General features: G+C 39.6%; 1 protein-coding gene across 4 annotated transcripts in view; it reads right to left on the bottom strand.

The window, feature by feature from the left end:
- Positions 1-16,033: 16,033 nt before the first annotated feature.
- The window catches only part of ITPRID1 (ITPR interacting domain containing 1), a 94,497-nt gene continuing 90,486 nt past the window's right edge, over positions 16,034-20,044 (bottom strand). Inside the window, exons 14-15 of one of the 4 annotated variants that reach the window (XM_036230465.1) lie at positions 19,635-19,800; positions 16,034-18,225 (exon numbers count right to left, since the gene is read on the bottom strand). In XM_036230465.1, the coding sequence (XP_036086358.1) occupies positions 18,113-18,225; positions 19,635-19,800 (279 nt within the window). In that variant the 3' untranslated portion in view covers positions 16,034-18,112. Of the gene's footprint in view, positions 19,801-20,044 lie in introns of all 4 variants that reach the window. The other 3 variants (XM_036230463.1, XM_036230462.1, XM_036230464.1) reach the window with 3 other exon arrangements.

Raw genomic sequence — 20,044 nt, 5'->3', positions numbered from 1 at the left:
TTCTGTACTGGTGGTCTTCCCATGTTTCATGCGCTTCTACTCTCGTACCGCAACAAAACTGGCGGATCTGACCCATCATTGGCTCCTTCATGAAAAACAAGCTGATTTTATTCTTTTTGAGGGACACGCTTTCAAAGCTGGACATCTGGCTATTGTGTAAAACCGTGATCACCACTCAGCGGAACAGCAAGGGAGCCATGTGGCTTTTATTCGGTTACTAATCCAAAGCTTTGCTTGAATATTAATTCTACCACAGCTTCTCTGATGCTCGATTAAGTAAGTGTACTAAAGATGAGAAACATACTGAAAATATGCTAACTAATGCAACTCTAAGTCATTAAGGGAACCTGAATGCACTCTGGTCACTGGTTACCTCTCATAGCACATGGGAATGAATAGGCCTATGGAGAAGGAATTCATTGCTTTTTCCCATGCTTGCTTTCTCCCAGCTAAGCTATTATAATTTTCCAAATCTGAGACTATCCTGGATTCTGAGAAATCTCCACCGGAGAGGCGGCATAATGAAGAAATAGAGCCTAATCCCTACTGCATTACCAAAGCTTGTCGAATGTTACTGCTAAGCATTCGTATAAGGCTGCCTTGTTGGAGGAAGCCAGCAAGGGAATTGATGTCAGCTACCAGATGGTAATAGTGGCAGACTCAACATACTGTTAATGGGGGCTTCTAAACACAGAGGGAGCAAGCACATATATTTTCCCAAAGGGCACATATGATTTTAAGGTATGTGCAATGTAGTTTAAAGCTTTTGTTGCTCAGAGAGAAGTAGTTAAATGAGGGGTTCTCATGTTTGAATTGCATTGCAAAGATATTAATAAGTAAGTTCATTAACTCTCTATGAGCATAAGGAAAAGTGTTGACTAAGGCTTTTATGATGCGGGGGGAAAATTCTTTTAAACTTTTAGAATTTTGCCTCTTTGGTTTCAACTATGTGAAAAATGACACACAATTTAGGAATATGTGAAAGCAAATTTTAAACCCAGCATGTATTTAAAATAGCGACTATAACTTCTGCGCTGGATTTCAAGGAAATTACATGCCTCATATTACTACACTCATAAAGCCCAGTAGGAAACTCTCTTGCCTTTTTTTCCCGGTGAGGTCGGCTACCCAATGTCTGGCAAGAGGCTCTAGGCAGAGCTCTGGCTTCTGCTCCTGAATGTCCAGTACGGCCTGGCCTGGCAGTGGCGGCCGTAGAGTGCCTACATAGGACCAGCTCCGGAGCTCACTCTGGGTGGAAGGAGAGGAGAGACGACCTGCCTCTAAGCTTCATTTGCCAAGCAAGTACGTGGTTATTGTTAGATTGCATGTTCCTCTGGGTTTGGATTGGTGGTGCACACCATGTGGAGACAGAGCCAACCAGCCCTTTTCTCTGCCAGCGTTTCCAGAAAGACTTTTCGTACATCTCCATCACAACCCAGGAACTTGAAATGACACCAATTGCCCTTCAGGTTAATTTCAAACATCTACATCTAGAGTCAAGGCTCATCTGATCTGATTCCATCTTCTTTCCAAACTGGTTACCCACTACTGCCTAAATGACTTCCTCTCTGTTCCTCACACATCTTGTCTCAAGTGTATAACATACCAAGAAAGAAAGCACAAGATTTGAAATCATAGAGAAATGGACTTAGATACTATCATGGCTAGTTACAGACTGGGTGACCACAGACAATTTAATCTCTGAGACCTCATTTTCCCCACCTGTAAAATGGAGACCTGTAATTCCTGTCTTACAGAGTCGTGATGAGTATTAAGAGAGATAATATTCAAAAAATATCTGATACCATGCTTGACTTATAGCAAGCACCTAATAAATACTATTCCTTTTCTTTTGCCTCATCTTTTATTCTAAAATTCCTGTTAATTATAAAATCAAGTTTAATTTTGTCAAATAGGAACCTCCTGGATCAACTTAGACAAAATCTATATTTGGTGGTTCAATGGAACTTGGAAATCGTGTGTGAGAACATCTAGTAAGAGGTTATAGCTCCATGACCATTCAAAGCATGTTTGTTATGTTCAAAGGTGGGGACAAAATTTTACCAAGTTAAATATGAAAGCTGCATATTTTCATAATGAGAACAAGCAAGACAAGCCACAAAAATTATAGTGTTTTGTTTTTTTTTTTGTAAGAAACCTACCGAAAAGTTGAGGATATAAAGAAAGTTAAATGAGCTAAAAATGAGAGTAGGTGACAAACCTTTTCTAGGAGAAAATAGACCTATGGTTGCCTTTATTGACAATGAGGGATGGGAAGGAAGAGGAATCTATTACAGATAGAGATGTAGAGAAATCAATGTCTGGGTATAAGCTTAAGTGATGGATTAGAATCCTGAAGACCCCTGGCCAGAGTGAATCTATAACAACTTGCTATTACTTTCCCAAGGGTTTTCACTGAATGCAAGAGGGGAGGTAGTGTGCTGAAGGCAGAGGCAAGGCAGGAAGGCGGGAGGAAGGCAGAGATATCCTCCTCGAGACTCATGGCACCTTCTCCAAGGTAAACGTAGTGGTGAATTCCACTGAAGTTTGCACATAAGGCAGGAGAGCTAAGGGAGATTCCCCCGGCAAGTACTTCAGGTCTTGACTGAGTGCAAGGCAGGGACCCACTGAAAGTAAGGACCAGAGCAAGAAAACCAAGAGAAATTACTCCGAGGCACTCCAAGCTATTGCCAGGTACACATTAGAGACAGTCAAAATCTAGACTCCGGGTAACAAGATGGAGAGAAATCTTCCAGAAGTACACAAAACCGGAAGAGGGGCCACAGAGCAAAGAGAATGCCCCAGTGATTCAAAAAGCGAAGAGCTGGGCTGTTAAGGTGAGTGAGATACCCAGTGGTTCTGAAAGCAGGCAGCTGGGCAGTGAATTTTAAAGAGACCTTGAAATCATTAATATGTAGAGACCAAGACCTGCTGAAGGGAAAGTCCTTGTCCCATTCGAAAGTAGCTGGAGCCAGTGGTGAGCTGAACTTAGTGAAGGCTATAAGGAAGCCCCAGCCCACCTTAACTTCAGATTAGCTTTATTCCTGCTCCCATGCTCGTGCCTGACAGAAGTATAAATGTGCCCTTTTTCTGAGGGTAAATATCATTTATCTCAGTCTCTACTGTTCTTTTATCCATGACATCTGGCACACAGTAAATTGTGAGACATCCGAAGAAGCAAGAAAATATGATGCGTGGAAATGGTAAATGTGAAAAAACATAGAATGCTTTTTTAAAATTTTCTCAATTAAAAAAAATTATACCCACATACTTAAAGCATAAAGAATTACAATTGATTGTCAAGATTATATCACAGAGAAGTGAAATGTATGAAACAAGCGAGCAAAGGTTGGAAAAGAAGTAAAAGGAAACATACTATTATTAGGTTCTTATATATAAAATGGCATAGCATCACTTGAAGGTACACTGTAATATGTTAAAGCTACAATTATAAACCATCGGGAACAACTTAAGAAAGAAAATACATTTGTATGTTTAATAAATCAAATGATGATGAAATGGAATCCTAAGAAATATTCGATTAGTTCAAATCAAGGCAGGTATTGAAAAAAAAATGGAATAAAGAATCCATGGAATGGATAAAAAGTATTAAGACTGTAGAATTACTATGGACAATATTTGTGATTAAATTAAATGTAAATGGAATAAATATTCAAATTAAAAAACAAAGATTGTCCAATTGTACAAAAAAAAGGCCAAACTGTATACTATTTATAAGATATGGACTTTAAATACAAAGACACAATAGGATAAAAGCAAAAACTTGAGAAAAATATGTCAGGCAAATAGTAAGCTTAAGAAAGCTTGAATATGTAGAATGTTAATAATAGACAAAGTAGACTTCAGGAAAAGAACAATTACCAGAAATAAAGAGGGACATTTCAAAAGGACAAAAACTTCAATCAATTAAGAATACCTATATATCATAAATGTGTTGGTACCTAATAACAAGATTTAATGAAACAATAATTGTCATAGCTAAAGGAAAAAATAGAGAAATTTATAATTATAGAGTTTTTAACCCTCCTCTCTCATTGATTGATAGTACAAGTAGAAAAACAATCAATAGCAATATAACATATTTGAACAATACTGTCAACCAAAATAAATTAGCTGAGACTTTAGGACATTTCACGCAACAGCACATTCTTTTCAAGAGAGTATTGAACATTACTAATATGGACATGGTGCTAAACCATAAACAAACACACTCGGTTTTTAAACATTGACATAGTACCGAGTACATTTTCTGGCCGCACTGGAGTGAAATTAGAAATTAAAAAATGAAATGTTTGGAAAATACTCAAATATTTGATAATTAAGGCACACAATTCAAAATTGCCCATTGGTCAAGAAATAAAAATAAAATCTATGTATTTTTAACTGAATGATAATAAAAATATAACATCAAAATTTGCAGGGTGTCATTAAAGAAATACTCAGAGGACACAAATTACCAAAATGGGTACAAGAAAAAAAAATAGAAAATCTGAATAGCCCTTTATCTACAAGGAAATTTAATTCATATTAAAATCTTGCACGAAGAAAACTGCCAGCCCAGATGGCTTCACTGCTAAATTTACCAACATTTAAGATGAAAATAACACCAAGTTTACATAATATCTTACAGAAAATAGAGAGAAGGAAACACTTCCCAAAACACTCCATAGGGCCAACAAAATTTTCATAACAAATCCAGGCAAGGACATTACAAGAAAACTATCAATCAATATCCCTCATAAATATAAAACTCAAAACCCTTAAGAATATAAATAAATCAAATCCAGTAATACATAAAAGGGATGCTACATCATAAATAACTGACGTTTATGTCAAGAATTCAAGTTTCACATTCAGAACTCAATCAATGCAATTCACTACACCACCGGAATAAAAGAGAAAATGTGCGTGATCATCTCACTAGATGCAGAAATAGTGTTTAATAAAATTAAACATGCATGGTAAAATCTATCTTTAAGCTAGAAATTTCTACACGTGGTAAAGAATATCTAGGATAAAACCTACTGCTAACAAAATGCTTATTAGTAAAAATCTAAACTCTCTCCCCCCCTAGGATAAGTAATAAGGAAATATTGGAAAGGAAGGTGACAGTCCCTGGCTCAGCTGCACTGGCACATCTTTCGCTTTCTGCCCCAGGCTTCCCTGGCACTGTGCTGAGGAGCACGGCAGGAGCCCGCTCAGCCACTCTGGCGAACGTGCAAACGTGAAAGCATCGCGGTATTAACAAGGCAGTATCTTCTGAGACAGCTCTAGGAGATGGGAACCAGTGGTTAAGTCTGTTTCAGGTGGTGGATTCTAAGGCATATTGTGCATAGTTCTTCAGATGGATACCCTGGCACCTGCTTTGTTGAGATGTTGTCAGTGGATTTGGGTTTTGTTATCCTGTTGTCCTATCTTTTTTCCCCAGTGGATAATTTAGTAAAGAAACTACATCTCCACTGTTAGTATTTTCCCACAGTTTTTCTTTATACATTTAGCACATTTGTATCCCCAATCAATATATTATTTTTGCATCTTTGTGAAACTTATGTAAGTGCAGTTACAATATCGGTATTCTGTTGCCTCCCCCGCTCTTTTTTACGTGTTCTGAGATCCACCTGTGATGTATGTAGTTGTGTGTATCAGTTAAGGACCAGTCAGGAAAATAAACACCGCTCTAGGTATGAAACAAAATGCAGTGCCCTGGTTCCATGGAAGATGGAAGATCTGAAAAGTCAAGTAGAGAATGATGAAGCAAGCTGGCTTCACAAAGCCTCCACTATCCCTAGGGCTGGAAGGACATAGGAGGTAGTTTAACTAGAGCCCAGACCTGAGTTGTCTGGCAAGACCTATGGAGCCATAGCAGGCGTTGAATTCTTAGAGCAAGGAATTATCTAGTGAGTAACAGCAGAGATGTGGATTACTATAGAAGAAGTCCACTAAAGCAGAGAAAAAGAGGGAGAAATACCCCGGATTCCTCCTTCTTCCAATTCCCTAGCCTCTATCCTGTGCATCCCATTGGAGAGAATGTACGACTAACCTTAAATTAGTTAGCAAGGGAACTGAAGAAACGTAATTTGAAGGAGAAAGAAAAAGAATAAATCTGAGAACAATTAGGCAATAGCTGGCTGTAATTCATTCATTTTTAGTGCTGTATAGTATTCCATTGAATGACTATCCCATCATTTATCTATTCTATTGATGGACATTTGGAATATTTCTGATTTTTTTCCTATAGAAGTGACGCCCCAAGAAATATTCTTATTCTTATTTTTTGATTCATATGTGCAAGCGTTTCTCAAATATATACTCCTGGCAGTGGAATATCTGTGTGGTAGAGTATGACCGCGTTGAACTTTTCTAGATAATTCTAGATTCTTTTCTAAAGTGGTTGTAGCAGGGTATATTCTAATTAGTGGTGTTTAAGAATTCTGGTTTTTCCTCACTTTGTATTATTCACTTTTTAAATGTTTACCAATCTGATACATATAAAATTTCATCTTATAGTTTTAATTTGCATTTTGTTGATTACCAGTGAGTTTAAATGTAATTTCATGTTTATGGGACATTCACACTTCTTCTTGTTCATGTATTTTGCCATTTCTTTTTTACTTTTCTCCTCTCTATTATTGGTTCATATTTTTTTTTTTTTTCAAAAAAAATATTTTGGATTCTAATTTGCAACAAGCATATGAGTAGCAAATATCATTGACTATTTTGTGAATGTTTTTTTCTATTTATATTACCGAACAGAAGTCAAATGTAAATTCCTTTGATTTATGGCTTGTCCAATATGTGTCTTTTTTAAAACTTGCTTTCTCACGACAGGGCCATAAGGATATTGCCTAATATATTCCATGTCAGTAAGGGTTGAATGCAGACGACATAAACTAGTTATTCTAACCAGTGGGTGGTTTAAAAGAGAGAGTTAATTCTAAAGAAATCTGGATCCAGGATCAAAAAGCCATAATCACAAAGCTGCCACAGTCATCGAGTCAGCTGCATCTTACCAGCTCTGAAGCTGGTGACCGAAGCTTGGCATGGCTCAGCACTGCGGCCACTGCCACAGCCCCTCCACCGATGGGTCAGGGTGCTGGTGGCTCCCTCCAAGGTCTTGTTTAAGAGCTGAAAACAGCCGAAAGCAGCAAGTAGGTGGCGTTGGCCTCATTACTACCCTCTAAATCTCACGTGAGCGCACCTATTTGATGAGACCTAATTTGTATTCTGGTCCTTAGCTACGGGGTTTGAGAAGTGTCTTTTTTTTTTTTTTTTTTAAAGATTTCTGCAGTGCAGGGATACACATCAGAAAAAAGTAGAAATGGATTCTGAGCCTCGGTCAACTGCCTCTCACACCTCTTCCAAAGTTTTCAGTTTTGCCTTCTTATCGAAGTCCCGAATTCCGCTGGTATTAGACTGTCAGGAAGGAATCTTACTTTATATATCCATGTGGAGAGCTGATTGTTCAAGTCCCATTTCTTGAAAAGTAGAGCTTCCTCCAGTGATCTGTCACGTGAGTCCCACCGTAGATGCAGTTTTTGCATACGTGTGGGCTTTTTCTGGATTCTCTATTCTGTTTCATTGGTCAGTTTTTCCATTTCTGCAACACTACCACACTGCATTGATTAATATGTCTTTATATTTTTCTTGATATCTAGCAATATTCTCCTGATCTTGATTTTTCTGGAAGTGTTTTAGCTCTTCTTTAGGTTTTTGGGGTTTTTTGGTCTTTTCTAACATTTTATTATATAAATTTCCAAACATTTAAAAAGTCAAAAGCATTTTACAGGAAATAACATATACCCATTACCCAAATATTATCATTGACATTTTACTATACTCACTTTACGTATAGCTATCCATCTAATTATTCCACTATCCTTCCATTAGTGCATATAATTTTGGAAACAGTTCAAAGTAAGTTATAGACAACAATAGGCAAAATTAATGTGTGTCAGGAAAAATTGGAATAGTGATCACCTCTGTAGGGTGGGTGAAGAAAGAACATGTGGGAACTTATGAAATAATTGTGACATTTAGTATCTTGATAATAGTTTGAGTCACATAGGTTTACCCACTTGTCAAAAGTCACTGAACAGTATATTCAAGACTTGTACATTTCATTATATGTTTAGAGGGGAAAAACTGTAAACACATGCTAAGCCCTTGTGAATCAGATGCTTGTTCCTACCGCAACAATTAATTCTGGATTTTCTTTTAAGTGCCCACAATAATGTTTACTCCCTGCCCTTCCTCCACACTGGACTTATTGTTTACAGCTCTATAAGGCACTTCATAAACTCAGAGTTTAATTAAAAATTCACATGCTGATCTTATAATCTCATCAAACCGAAGCTATTGGTGGGAACATATCAATAAGCAATGGATGGCTTTGTTAATATATGATGCTGATGCAACTGCTTATCAGTTTAGATGAAAAGTAAACTAGTTGTCTACCACCCACCTTACACCAGCATAAATTCCAAATATATTAAAAGAAAAGTACAAGTATTAGAAGAAAATACAGGAGAATATTTTATCTTTGAATGTAAAAATCTTTTCAAGCTCACTAAAGCAGAGGCTATGAAAATTAATAGTTTATACAAAGTTTAAAAGCTGATATAACATAAACGCATTTAAACAAATTCAAAACTCAGGATCAGTTTGTAACATACATGTTAAAGATCGAATTTCCTTATTTTACAGGGTTCTTATACATCAAAGAGAAGGAGATATCTTTTCCCTTCTAAAAGACTGAATATACAAACAGACAATTAATTACTAGACCATTAAACAAAACAATACAAAACAAAACAAAACAAAATGCCACAGCTGGGCAATTACTGCCACCTTGCCTAATTTTTGCCCCAGGTCCAATTCAAGACCAACTGAAGAAAGTCAGATATGCTTCCCAAACCATCCCACGAGATGGCCTACTTCTAGTTAGTTCATTTCCAGCTTCTCATGCCAACAACTTCCAATCAGAGTGCACTCGAAACCTTCCCTTTATTTCACTAGGAAGCTTTCCCACTTGCCTGCTTGCCCTTGAGTCACTGCCAAATGCAAGTGATGAGGGCTGACTCTCTTGTTATAGCAAGCCCTGAAATGAATAGTCTCTGCTTGCTCTCACTGAGTGCTCTTCATTTATTTCCACACTCCCAAACATGTGCAAAGAATATGAGTAGGCAATTAAAACCCAAAAAAGAAAAAAAGAGTCTGAAGTATATGTAAATATGTTTAATCTCACTGATATTCAGATGAATGCAAATGAAACTCAACTATCAAATTGGTAAAGAGTTAAATGAATGATACTGACTTATCGTGAAGAGGATATGGACTAAGGGTCATCCTCGGTGAGTTTATGTTGAGAGGGAAATACTTTGGGAACATGTATTTAAAGCTTTAAAAAGTTCATGTTTTGATTCTGAAATTCTACTTTTATTAATTGAATCTGCTAAATCTGTTTGTCATGTGTACAAAGGTATATATTTCATTGTAAATAAATAAGAGGGAAACATAGGAAACTATCTCTATGTCAACATGCAGAATTAGCAGTGTTAGAAAACAATTTCTGATCAACTATGATGCTGCCGTGAAACAACGTCCATGTTTTCAACTGTGCAAATTTTTTAAAAGATCATACATTGTGTTTTCCCTTCTTGATAAGACATACCTCCTGTGCCTTCGCCAAGCAGTTTTTTTTTGTTTTGTTTTTTTGACATTAGCAGTGAGATGTGAGGTCTGAGGCTTCTTGTCCCAGGGGAGGGGAGGACTGATAATGTCTAGAACAAGTTATAGCTCAACTTTGAGCATTTCAGAGTTCTTATCATGATAAAAATAATAAAAACAGGGCTTCAGAAAAAATATATCAATTTTCTAGAAAATCCCCAAAGTGAGTTTCCGCACATCCAGAATCAGTCCTAGTAACATGAAAGAATGGAGGTTATAATGAAAGAAACATTCTTATCACACAGCTACAAACATTCTTGTGGAGTTAGGGGCGGGAGTAGCTAGGGGAGAGATGAAAGAGGGAAAATGATTTGGTTTTAGCGTGGATTTCGTGCCCTACTTCTGGTGCCCTGTTAGATTCTTGTTAAAACTTTGGGGTTCCCCAATAGAGGTTTGGGGACCGCAAAGCTGAGGAGACTCACAGCTGACTTCCCATCTGAGCTTCTGATTGGCTGCCTAAGTGTCTGTCCCATGGCTGTGTGTTGATATGTTCCATAGTTTTATGGGCGGGCACAATGGAAATGCCAGCATGGCGGCTTTAGATAGAGAGTCTGGGACAGGGTGCCATGATCCTCCACAGCATGATGTCGAAGAGTGTGTCCCAGTTTGGTGTCGGGAGGTATGAAGTGGAGCATGCACAGCAGGTAGCTAAGAGCTGAGAACCAGGAGACCCGTGAGGCTATCACCATGGCACAAGGCAACCAGTGAGCACTGAGGTACAACAGGGCTTTGTAACAGAGGTGGTAAGATAGTCTCATAGCAGTTTATAGACAGGGCTTGCGCCTGAAGTTTTAAAGTTTACCTGCTTTAAAACATAGTATGACATCTCTAGAATCCGAGTTATAATTGTCAACAGTTATCAATTAGAGAGATTAAGGGTAAAACAAAGTTCGCAATGAGATATGTAGGATCGTAAAGGAGAGAACTGAGAAGGAAGTTGCACTGAAGCAGAGGGCAAGTTTAGAATCAATAAACAGGATCTTAAATGATCGTTACAATCACCAGTAGGTATGACTCAATTTTATGGACGAGTGGGCATGTGGTAAGCTATGAACATTTAGAGCTGGCTGAAAGACAAGGTGTCAAATCACTCATACCTTCAAGGTTGATTGGCTCCTGACATAGAAATATCTGGGTCAACTGGAGAGAGAGTTTGGGACCTGTCACGAGGTGGGAGGAAGGCTAACGAAGTCCCAGGTCGGAGTTGGGCATTCCAAGGCTACTCATGGTACTCTGCTGATCACACTTCCTCCATAAGATAAACTGACAAACTTGCGAGGATGGGCCCAGAGAAAAGAAGGGAGGTTTTGTATTCTCTCTTTTTAAAATTATATTTTACAATCGAAATGTCTGTAGGTGGCAATTCAATCCTGGGGAAAGTGCCTATTGAAAATGGTGTTGAATCACAGACCTCGAATCTCTTCACATGAGTGATGGCCTGGCACAGCCTGCCTATTCTTTGCCACCCACTTGAGCTTTCACGACAGACATGACCCCTTAGGCAAGTGGAGGAGCCTAATGTGAATGCCGGTTTTCTACAGATGCCTTATTGTTCCTTTTCCAAATATAGCTTGTTTGCTGTGTAAGAAACTCATCTGTCTGCTGTAAGCCAGGAAACTGGTGTGGAAAGAGTTGTCATAGGCAAATAAAGTGGTCTATGTTTTACTTTGACGGTGCTATTAGGAGTGAAAAGCAGGTTTTAGTACTAAATTAGGATAATACCTTGTCTATAAGGACTAATTATATAAGAGTAGCTTAAATTTTTCATTATTAATAGGTTGTTCTCTTGTGACCAGTGACGTACGTCTTCTTTGAGGTACCAAAGGTTAAGAGGGTCAAATATTTTGGCTACAGTCTTTTTCTGGGACGACTCATGAGAACCGTTCTGCTAAATATAAAGTGACCTTGCTTTTTGTTTATTATAAAAAGAAGAGAAGAGAGAAGAAAAGAGAAAAAGAAAAAGAAATCTACTACATTTCTGAGCGTTGCCCAGACAACCGTAGTGGGTCTTCCTGATTCCTTTCTTGCTCCCTGAGTCACTTACCCCTAAAGTAGCCAGCCCAATGTGACAGAATGTGACTATGCATCACATCATGTCACTATCCAACTTCGGACCCTCCTGTGGCTTCTCAGTACGTTCAAAGTGAAATCCAGACTCCCTACCATGGCTTTGTAGACCCCGTCTGAGCTGGTACCCGCTTGCTTCTCCTTTCTCCACTGGCACTGGCCTTACTTTCTCTCTGTGCCTTATACAGGGCGAATTCTTTCCCAGCTCAGGTGGTGGACTTGCTCTTCACTCGGTGGAAACACCCTGCCCCGAGTGTTTGCATGCTTGCCTTGTTTTCTGTAATACTTCATTTAGATTTGACTTACATACAATACAATTAAAGTGAACCATTTAATGAGTTTTAGTACCTTTTCAGAACCAAACATTACTGTAATCTAATTTGAGAATATTTTCCTCACCCCCGAAGAAATCTTTTACCCTTTGACTATCACTCCGTTCTCCTGCCTCATTGTCCAGCCCTAGACGACCGTCGATTTACAGATTTACAGATTTGATTATTCTGGCGGTTTTATATAAATGGGATCATAAGATCTAGTCTTTTGTGGCTGGTTTCCCTGTAACCAGGAGATGACTCTTCTAATTTAAAAGGAGAATTATCCTGAGGCAAGAGGAAGAACAGTTACTTGGGGAACATTAACTTTATTAAAGACTCGCTATTTTGTCCTAATAATTTTTTCTAAACTTCTCCACTTTCTGGTGAAACCAATGGTCTCAGGCTTGGAAACCTTGCTGTGGATGAGGAGTTTTTGATTAAAAAAAAAAAAAAAAAAAAAAAAAAAAAAAAAAGAAGTAACATGGACAGATTATTAGCTAAACATGTTTTCCTCCCCATACTAAAAATTCCTTAATGGATTAGACTGTGTCTTATTTATGTGAATCCAATGTTTATTAGTGTTGGTATATTGATTAGTTAACTAATTAATTAATTCTCTAGGCCCTTCACTCATCAAATTGTTGTATGAACTTATTATGTGTTAGGCAGTGTTTTAAGCCTGGGGATAAAATATGGAAAGATGACAGATAAGTCTCTTCCCCATAAAGCTTGCATTCTAACAAGGGGGACAGCTACAAAACAAATGAAGTAATAAAAGCCCATACAATAAATGTTATGAAGAAAACAAAGTAGGATAAGTGGATAGAAATTATACAGCGATGTGTGTAGGAAGATGCCCTATTTTGGATAGGCTGTAGAGTTGCCTTTCTGAAGTGGGGCATTGGAATGGAAATCTGAACGAGGAGGTACCAGCCATCTGAGTATCTGGGGAAAGTAGAATAGGAAATGCAAAGAGAGAACAGCAAACGGAAATACCCCTGAAGTGGAAGTGACCGTAAGGTGCTCAGGAATGAGTAAGAAGATCCATGAAACTGGACTGTGTTCTGAGACAGGGAGAGAGCAGTATGAAATGAGGTCATCATGGAAGTATGCAGGGCAGAGCCACGCAGAGCTTTGCAGATCTTGTTAAGGAGCCAGATTCAATTATAACTATACTGAAAAGCCATTGGCGATTCTTATGCAGGAAAGAAATGTACCTCATTTATGTATTAAAAAGACCACTCTGGCTATTGGGTGGCAAGTGGATACTGGAAGAATTAAATATTATTGTGATGCTCCATTATGAGCATAAATGTCTTGGTTAGGTGAGGTAGGCTGAGTATTGCAAGACACAGAACAGAAAAATATTCCACCAGCCCTATCTCTGGGAAACCATCACAGTCTAAAAGGACTCAATTAATCTCTTTGAAGGGAAAAGTTCCTTTGAGAGACGAGACAATTCCTGTTGGATGATGTCCCGTGCTGTTGGCGAGAGTTTATAAAAATACCGTTCCTTCAAACCATCTCAGACATAGTAATCCAGGAGGATTCAGGTACTGTATCTTAATTGCTGTCATCATAAACAGTTGCATCTGGTTGCTGGAAAGCCAGACACATGAGTTTGCGTTCCATACCAATGGTAACTGGAACATCATTTTCTATTATGTTCTGACAGACAAATGATTAATTAGCACAATCAGCATCTCTCCTTGAAAATGGCCATGGATCAGTGTGTTCCCTCCATCATGTAATTGAATCAGGGCCCACACACCTGTTTCCACTTCCTTTAAACAAACACCTGCCCAATAACCAACACAAAGCAATATTAAATCTCACCCTGCCTTGCGCATAAGTACATCTTTCAACTTGACCTAATCAATGCTGAAAGCTAGGAAAATATGGGTCTCAGAGAGAAGACGATTACCTGATCCTCACATGTACTCAGAGCATCTGCAGCTCTGGCCCCACTCAGGCTGCATAAAGGAGCTGGCCATGGCTGTACTGCAGAGTGATTCAGAGTTCGGCTCTGGAGCCAGACCAGCCTAAGATGATACCTGATTTTCCAGTTGTGTGACATTGAGCAATCCACTTAACCCTTGTAAGTCTTGGTTTCCTCATCTCTAAAATGGGGATAATGACGTTTGCCACAAGTGTGAGTTGTTTTCCATAAGTCAGTCATAATGTAAAAGGCTTAGCACAGTATTTGCACGAAGTCAGTGAGTATGAGCATTTTTTTTTACTATAATAAGAGAATATCAAAAACACTTAGGTTGGCAAATTTCAGTTCTAATTAAGATGGAGTAAGTGCATGCCACCCCATCTTTCCCACCGGTTACAACTAAAAGTCTTCAACAGAATCTATAAAACAGCTACCTGAGGACTCTGAAAAGTGTATAATGACAAGTCAACTGGAACAGAGAGTAAAAAACTCAAAGAACTAGCTCATGGAGATGAGTTTCTTTTCTCTCATATTTTCTGGAATATTTTAGGGCAGCCTGAAGCTTGAAACTGTGCAACAGAAGAAGCTGTGGGAAAAATCCTCTCTTTTGGGTTAGAGGGCTGTGACAGGAATCCCTGGGGAAAGATCTTTTACTTCTCTAAGCCCTACTTTCGGCATGCCCACGTCATGGAGTGGCAGTCCCACGACAGTGACCACAGCAGCAGCAGTGCTGGTGGCTTCAGGTGTGGCAGCTACAGCACCAGGGGATCTACAGGCTCTTTTCTGTTAGTACTTTTCCCTGAGGTAGACCCAGCTGCAGGACATTCATTACAGGGCATGAATGCTAAAGCCATGGTGTTCTAGGCCAAGCCATGAAAAGTAACCCGTAGAAATCAGAGTGTGAGTGTGTGTGGGGAATCACGGAGAAGAGTCAGCTGGAGAAAGGGATCCTTTAAATCTGCATATAAAGCGTTAAGCACAACGTGAGCTATGAGGCATAAGACTTGATCATAAGCAACATAAAAAGGCTTTGAGAACTGAACTACAGGGCAGCTCCCCACTCAGGTCTGAGGATGAGCACTATCCAGTGCTCATCCTCAGACCTGAGTGCAGGGTGGGCCAGATAGAACGGAAAGGCTGTGCCAAGCAAATGGACACCGAAACCACAGCCTGCATGTGAGTCAGGACTGTGGTCTGAACCTAACTTGATTGATAGCCTACTAAAGCAAACAAACAGGAAAACAGAAAAATCAACACTTCCCAGAAAATTTTTAACAGAACACAGAATCTCCTAACATTATATGAAAATGTCCAGGATAGGATCCAAAATCACTCGACATACGAAGAACCAGGAAAATGTTAACAACCTTCATAGGAAAGATCAACCGACACACGCAAACTCCAAGATGGGAATTATCAGACAAAAATTTTAAAGCACCTCTTATGATATGATCTATGAAGTAAGGATGAAAACTTGAAATAAATGGGAAGATAGATAGACATTTTCAGCAAAGAACTAGAAGATATATCAAAGAACCAAACGGAAAATTTTGAAGTCATAGGTATAACAATAGAAATAAAAAGCCCCCTGGAAGACTTCAAAAGCAGAATGGAGATGAGAAAGAAAAGAGTCAATGGGCTTGAAAGTGGATCAATAAAATTTATCCAATCTGGAAATAGTTTATTGAATAATAAACAGAGCCTCAAAGAACTGTGGGACAATATCAGAAGTTTTTATATCAGTGTTATTGCAGTTCTGGAAAGAGAAGAGAAAAAAATGGTGCAGAAATATATTTGAAGAAATAATGGCTAAAAATTTCCCAAATTTGGTGAAGGACATATTTGCAAATATAAGCTGTTCAGCAAATTTCACATAGAATAAACTCCAAGAAAACCATGCTTTGAGTCATCAAAGAACAAAAAACAAATAAAGCAAAAAATCTTGAAAAGGCCGGAGAGAAAAAATACATTACAGATAAGGAATCAATGCTTCAAGTGATGGCAGATTTCTTATCAGAAACCATGGAGTCAAAAGAAAAGAAAAACAAAAAACAAAGAATTGAAATAATATTTTTAAAGTGTTGAAATACTGTCAATGTACATTTCCATACCCAGTAAAAAATATCACTAGGGACTTTAGAACTGAGATCAGGTCCGATGTTTAACTTACACACACACACACACAATTTTTTTTTTCCACCAAATGCCCCTACCACATGCTAGTGTTGTGTGCTCAGTATGAATGATTCCTGAAAGATAGTCAACCTCTCCCTTCAAAACACTTATTTTGAAGTCCAGGGGAAGGTGGAAATGTGAGCAATTAAGTGCCATGTGTACACTGGAATTAAGGATGCAGTCCGTAGGGGTACCCTGGAGGCACGAAGGAGGAGGTAGTTGTCTCTCTATTTAGTAAAGAGAGGGAACCAAGCATAGTTTCAAGAGGAGATTATGTTCAACTTGACTATCCTAAGGTACATCTCAATGGTAGAGAAGCTAGTGCAGCAGATGCTCTAGTAACAGGCAGTAACACGAACACAACCTGCTGGGGTTTGTTGGCATATCTGGGCAACTTAAATGTTTTAATTATTATAGCGCGTATACCTCTGGCCAATTTTTTCCCCCATTCCAACCAAGTTTCCGACAGCCAGACCCTGCAGTGCATTGATCGAGGGCTGGATCCAATTGTTCCTGCACACAGAGCAATCTGACAATACTGGGGAATTAATGCTCTTAGAGCAGCTTTCGACCAATGACTGATGAGAGTTGATGAATAGATAGTCCAAATCCCACATCCTTTGGATGGGTAGCTCTGTAGCATGGTCTCCACCGGGTCTCAGATTTCCCCAGTGGGATTAAGCTCTGGGTGCCCACCGTCGTTAACTTGCTTGATAAATAGCACATTCCTGATTTTCTTCTCTTCCCTCTCTTACTTTCCTGTGGCCTTACTAGAGTTCTCAGGGATCACATTTCAAACAAACTACTTGAACTTGTATCCCTGTGTCAGGGTCTACTTCTGAGAAAATTCAAACTAAAATAATTTCACAGATTACATTTCCAAGAAAGCAGATTCTGAAGTATAGATGTAAAGTTTATCAAGGAATACTCTTGGAATTAACATCCATGAAAGGGGAGAAGGAAGTTTTACCCGCAGAGGGAGAGATTGGGCCCTAGTCACAACAAAGATCTCAGGTAACCCCCATGGGGAACTCTGAAGCTGGTGGCCCTCGAGAGTTATTTCAAGTTGAGGCGAGGAGGGCTTGGCATACATACCTGTATCTCAACCAGTCATTAGATGCAAGTTGCCCTGAGAAAGGGGTCTTGACCTTGAGAAAAGTAGTTCCTTTTAGGTGCATGACAAAGAAAGTGTAGCTTGCCTCGAAGTAGCTATTAATAGAAACATGTTAAAGGCAGTTTTGGTGAGGCCTCAGGAAGAAAAGAGGAGAGCTGGAGGGAAAGCTTCTATTGTCTTAGAGAGTAAATGTGCCATCACGAGCAGGATGCTCGTAGAAATATGTATGTTACAAGCAATCTGGTCGAGGTCTCAGACGGAAATGAGCAGGGGGCTATTTGGAACTGGAGGAAAGGCTATTCTTGTAATAAAGTGGCAAAGAACTTGGCTGAATTGTGTCCTAGTGTTTTGTGGAAGGCAGTACCAGCAAGCAATGAAATTGGGTATTTAACTGAAATCACAAAGTGTCGAAGGTGCAGCCTAGTTTTTCTTTACTACTTATAGTCAAATGCAAGATGAGAGAGATAAATTGGAAGAGTTATTGAGCAAAAAAAAATCAGACTTAAAGATTTGGGAAATCGTCAGCCTATTCATATTGCAAAAGATGAGAAAGATTTTTCAGACAAGAACACGCACCTCAAAACTCTTCGAGCCTCTACCCGTCACCCAGTTTCAAAGCCATTCCCACATTTTTAGGAAATTTGTTGCAGCAGCATTCCACTTTACGACACTAAAATCTTAGTCTCTTTGGGGCTGCCATAACAAAATATCAACAACTGGGTGGCTCAAACAACAGAAATTTACTTTTTCAGTGTTCTAGGGGATAGAAGTCCAAGATTTAGTAGCCATTGGTGTTGGCGTCTGGTGAGGATTCTCTTCCTGGCTTGTCGATGGCTTCCTTTGCTCTGTGTCTTCGCATGGCTTTTCCTCTGTGCAAATGTGAAGAGAGAAAGAGAGAGGTCTCTAGTGTTTTGTACTCTTCTTATAAATTCACCTGTCCTGTTGGATTAGGGTCCCATCATTATGACCACGTTTAGCCTTAATTACCTCCTCAAACACCCTCTCTCCAAATGCAGTACATTGTGGATTAGGGCTTCAACTTATAAATTTGGGGGAGCCTGGAGTCGGTCCAGCTGCCCACCTCTGAGACGTCCTCTCTCCGCCAGTCCCTGTCACTCAGGCCCTCAGCCACTCTGGCTGTTTCTGTCTCAGGGCCTTCAGACTTTCTGTTCCCTCTGCTTACAATGTTCTTTCCCCAGAATTCCTCACGGCTTCCTCCTCCTCACCATTCTGGTCTTACTCAAAGAGCCTTCTCTATCCCCCTGATGAATGTGGCACACCCTTCACCCCACATCGCCCTCCATGGTGCCTTTGGCACGGCACTCGTCAGCACTGGAATTTATTTATTTGTTTGTTGTGGTTGTTTTCATTTCTTTGTGAGTAGAAAGCCTGTCTGTTTGATGCATGGTTCTGTCACCAGCACAAGAAAAGTTCCTGGCACACTTCCTTCCGGCTGGCAGACAGACAGACTCGAGGCTTTCTGGAAAGGCTTTGGTGCCTGGACCTTCTCTCTTTCTTCAGTTGTCAGTCCCTGGCCCTCCTGATAGCCTCATCTGAACTGAACTCCCTGCTATTTCTTAAAACCCCATTATTTCCTTCAAAGCAATTTCACAGTTTTTAAATTCATATATGTTCGTTCACAATTTCTCTCTCTCAGTAGACTGGAAGCTACAGCGTGGCCAAGACTACACCACACATACCTTGAGCTACACAGAAGGTCCTCGAATAACATAATTTTGTTCAATGTCGTTTTGTTATAACATTGATGAGATGCAGTGGGAACTTAACTCTTGTTTATAACAATTGTATAACTGAGGGTAAAACTGGTTTTATTATATGCCATTTTGCTTAAAGTCACAGAACCTACTGACGATATTAAGTGAGGACTTACTGTATACATCTTGGCCAACAACACAGTCCCTGTGCCAGGCACATAGAAAGTGCTCACTTATTATGCGTTACATGAATATTACAATCTTCTGAGTTCCTCCTGGGTTTAACCACAGAGTGGAATATTAAAAGGAAAACAGCAGGTGAAGGGTTGATGGGTACTTCTCCTTGGGGAAAATTTAGATATCCTTGCTCTGGCTAGAACATGCTCTTACATTTGGCAGGAAGGCCAGCAAACCTACTCTGATCTAGTGGAAGACATTTGTATGCTTTTCTCCAGTGAGATGATTTGTCAAAGGGGCCAGACCGAACTCCCCCCAAGCTGGAGGAGACATCCTGGTGCTGTTCTCCAAGACGGGTGGAGGAAAGGCAGCCAGATGGGTTGAACCTGAGCAGGAGGCCTGCTGGCCATCATCGGGAGGACAGGCAGCCCCGGGCACCGTGACGGGGTGGATGTCCGCACAGGAAGTCTGGCCATTCTTTTCTTCCATCCAGTCATATTGACGCGGATTCGTACAGTGTTCAGGTAGTTCTCCTGTGAGAAGCTCAAGCTGCTGAGAGGAAAACAGGAACAAAAACAGTGGACAAGTTACCATATTTACACCAAACGGCTGGCTCAGACTCATGGAAAAGGCGCTGACGGGTAGTGAATTCTCTAGATCGGGCTCCGAGAGCTAGGAGCAGATTCCGGCAGTGACTCAGCCCACATGTGGTCAAAAGCTGCGTTTCTTGTTCTCGTGTGGAAAATGGGCTAATAAAACTCATCTCTTATTTACGAGGCAGAGAAAAAGATTGGCA

The sequence above is a fragment of the Rousettus aegyptiacus genome, unplaced genomic scaffold (assembly GCF_014176215.1).
Source record: "Rousettus aegyptiacus isolate mRouAeg1 unplaced genomic scaffold, mRouAeg1.p scaffold_m13_p_13, whole genome shotgun sequence".
Taxonomy (NCBI): Eukaryota; Metazoa; Chordata; class Mammalia; order Chiroptera; family Pteropodidae; genus Rousettus; species Rousettus aegyptiacus.
The sequence above is the reverse complement of the archived record's forward strand: the minus strand, read 5'-3'. Positions and strand labels throughout refer to the sequence as shown.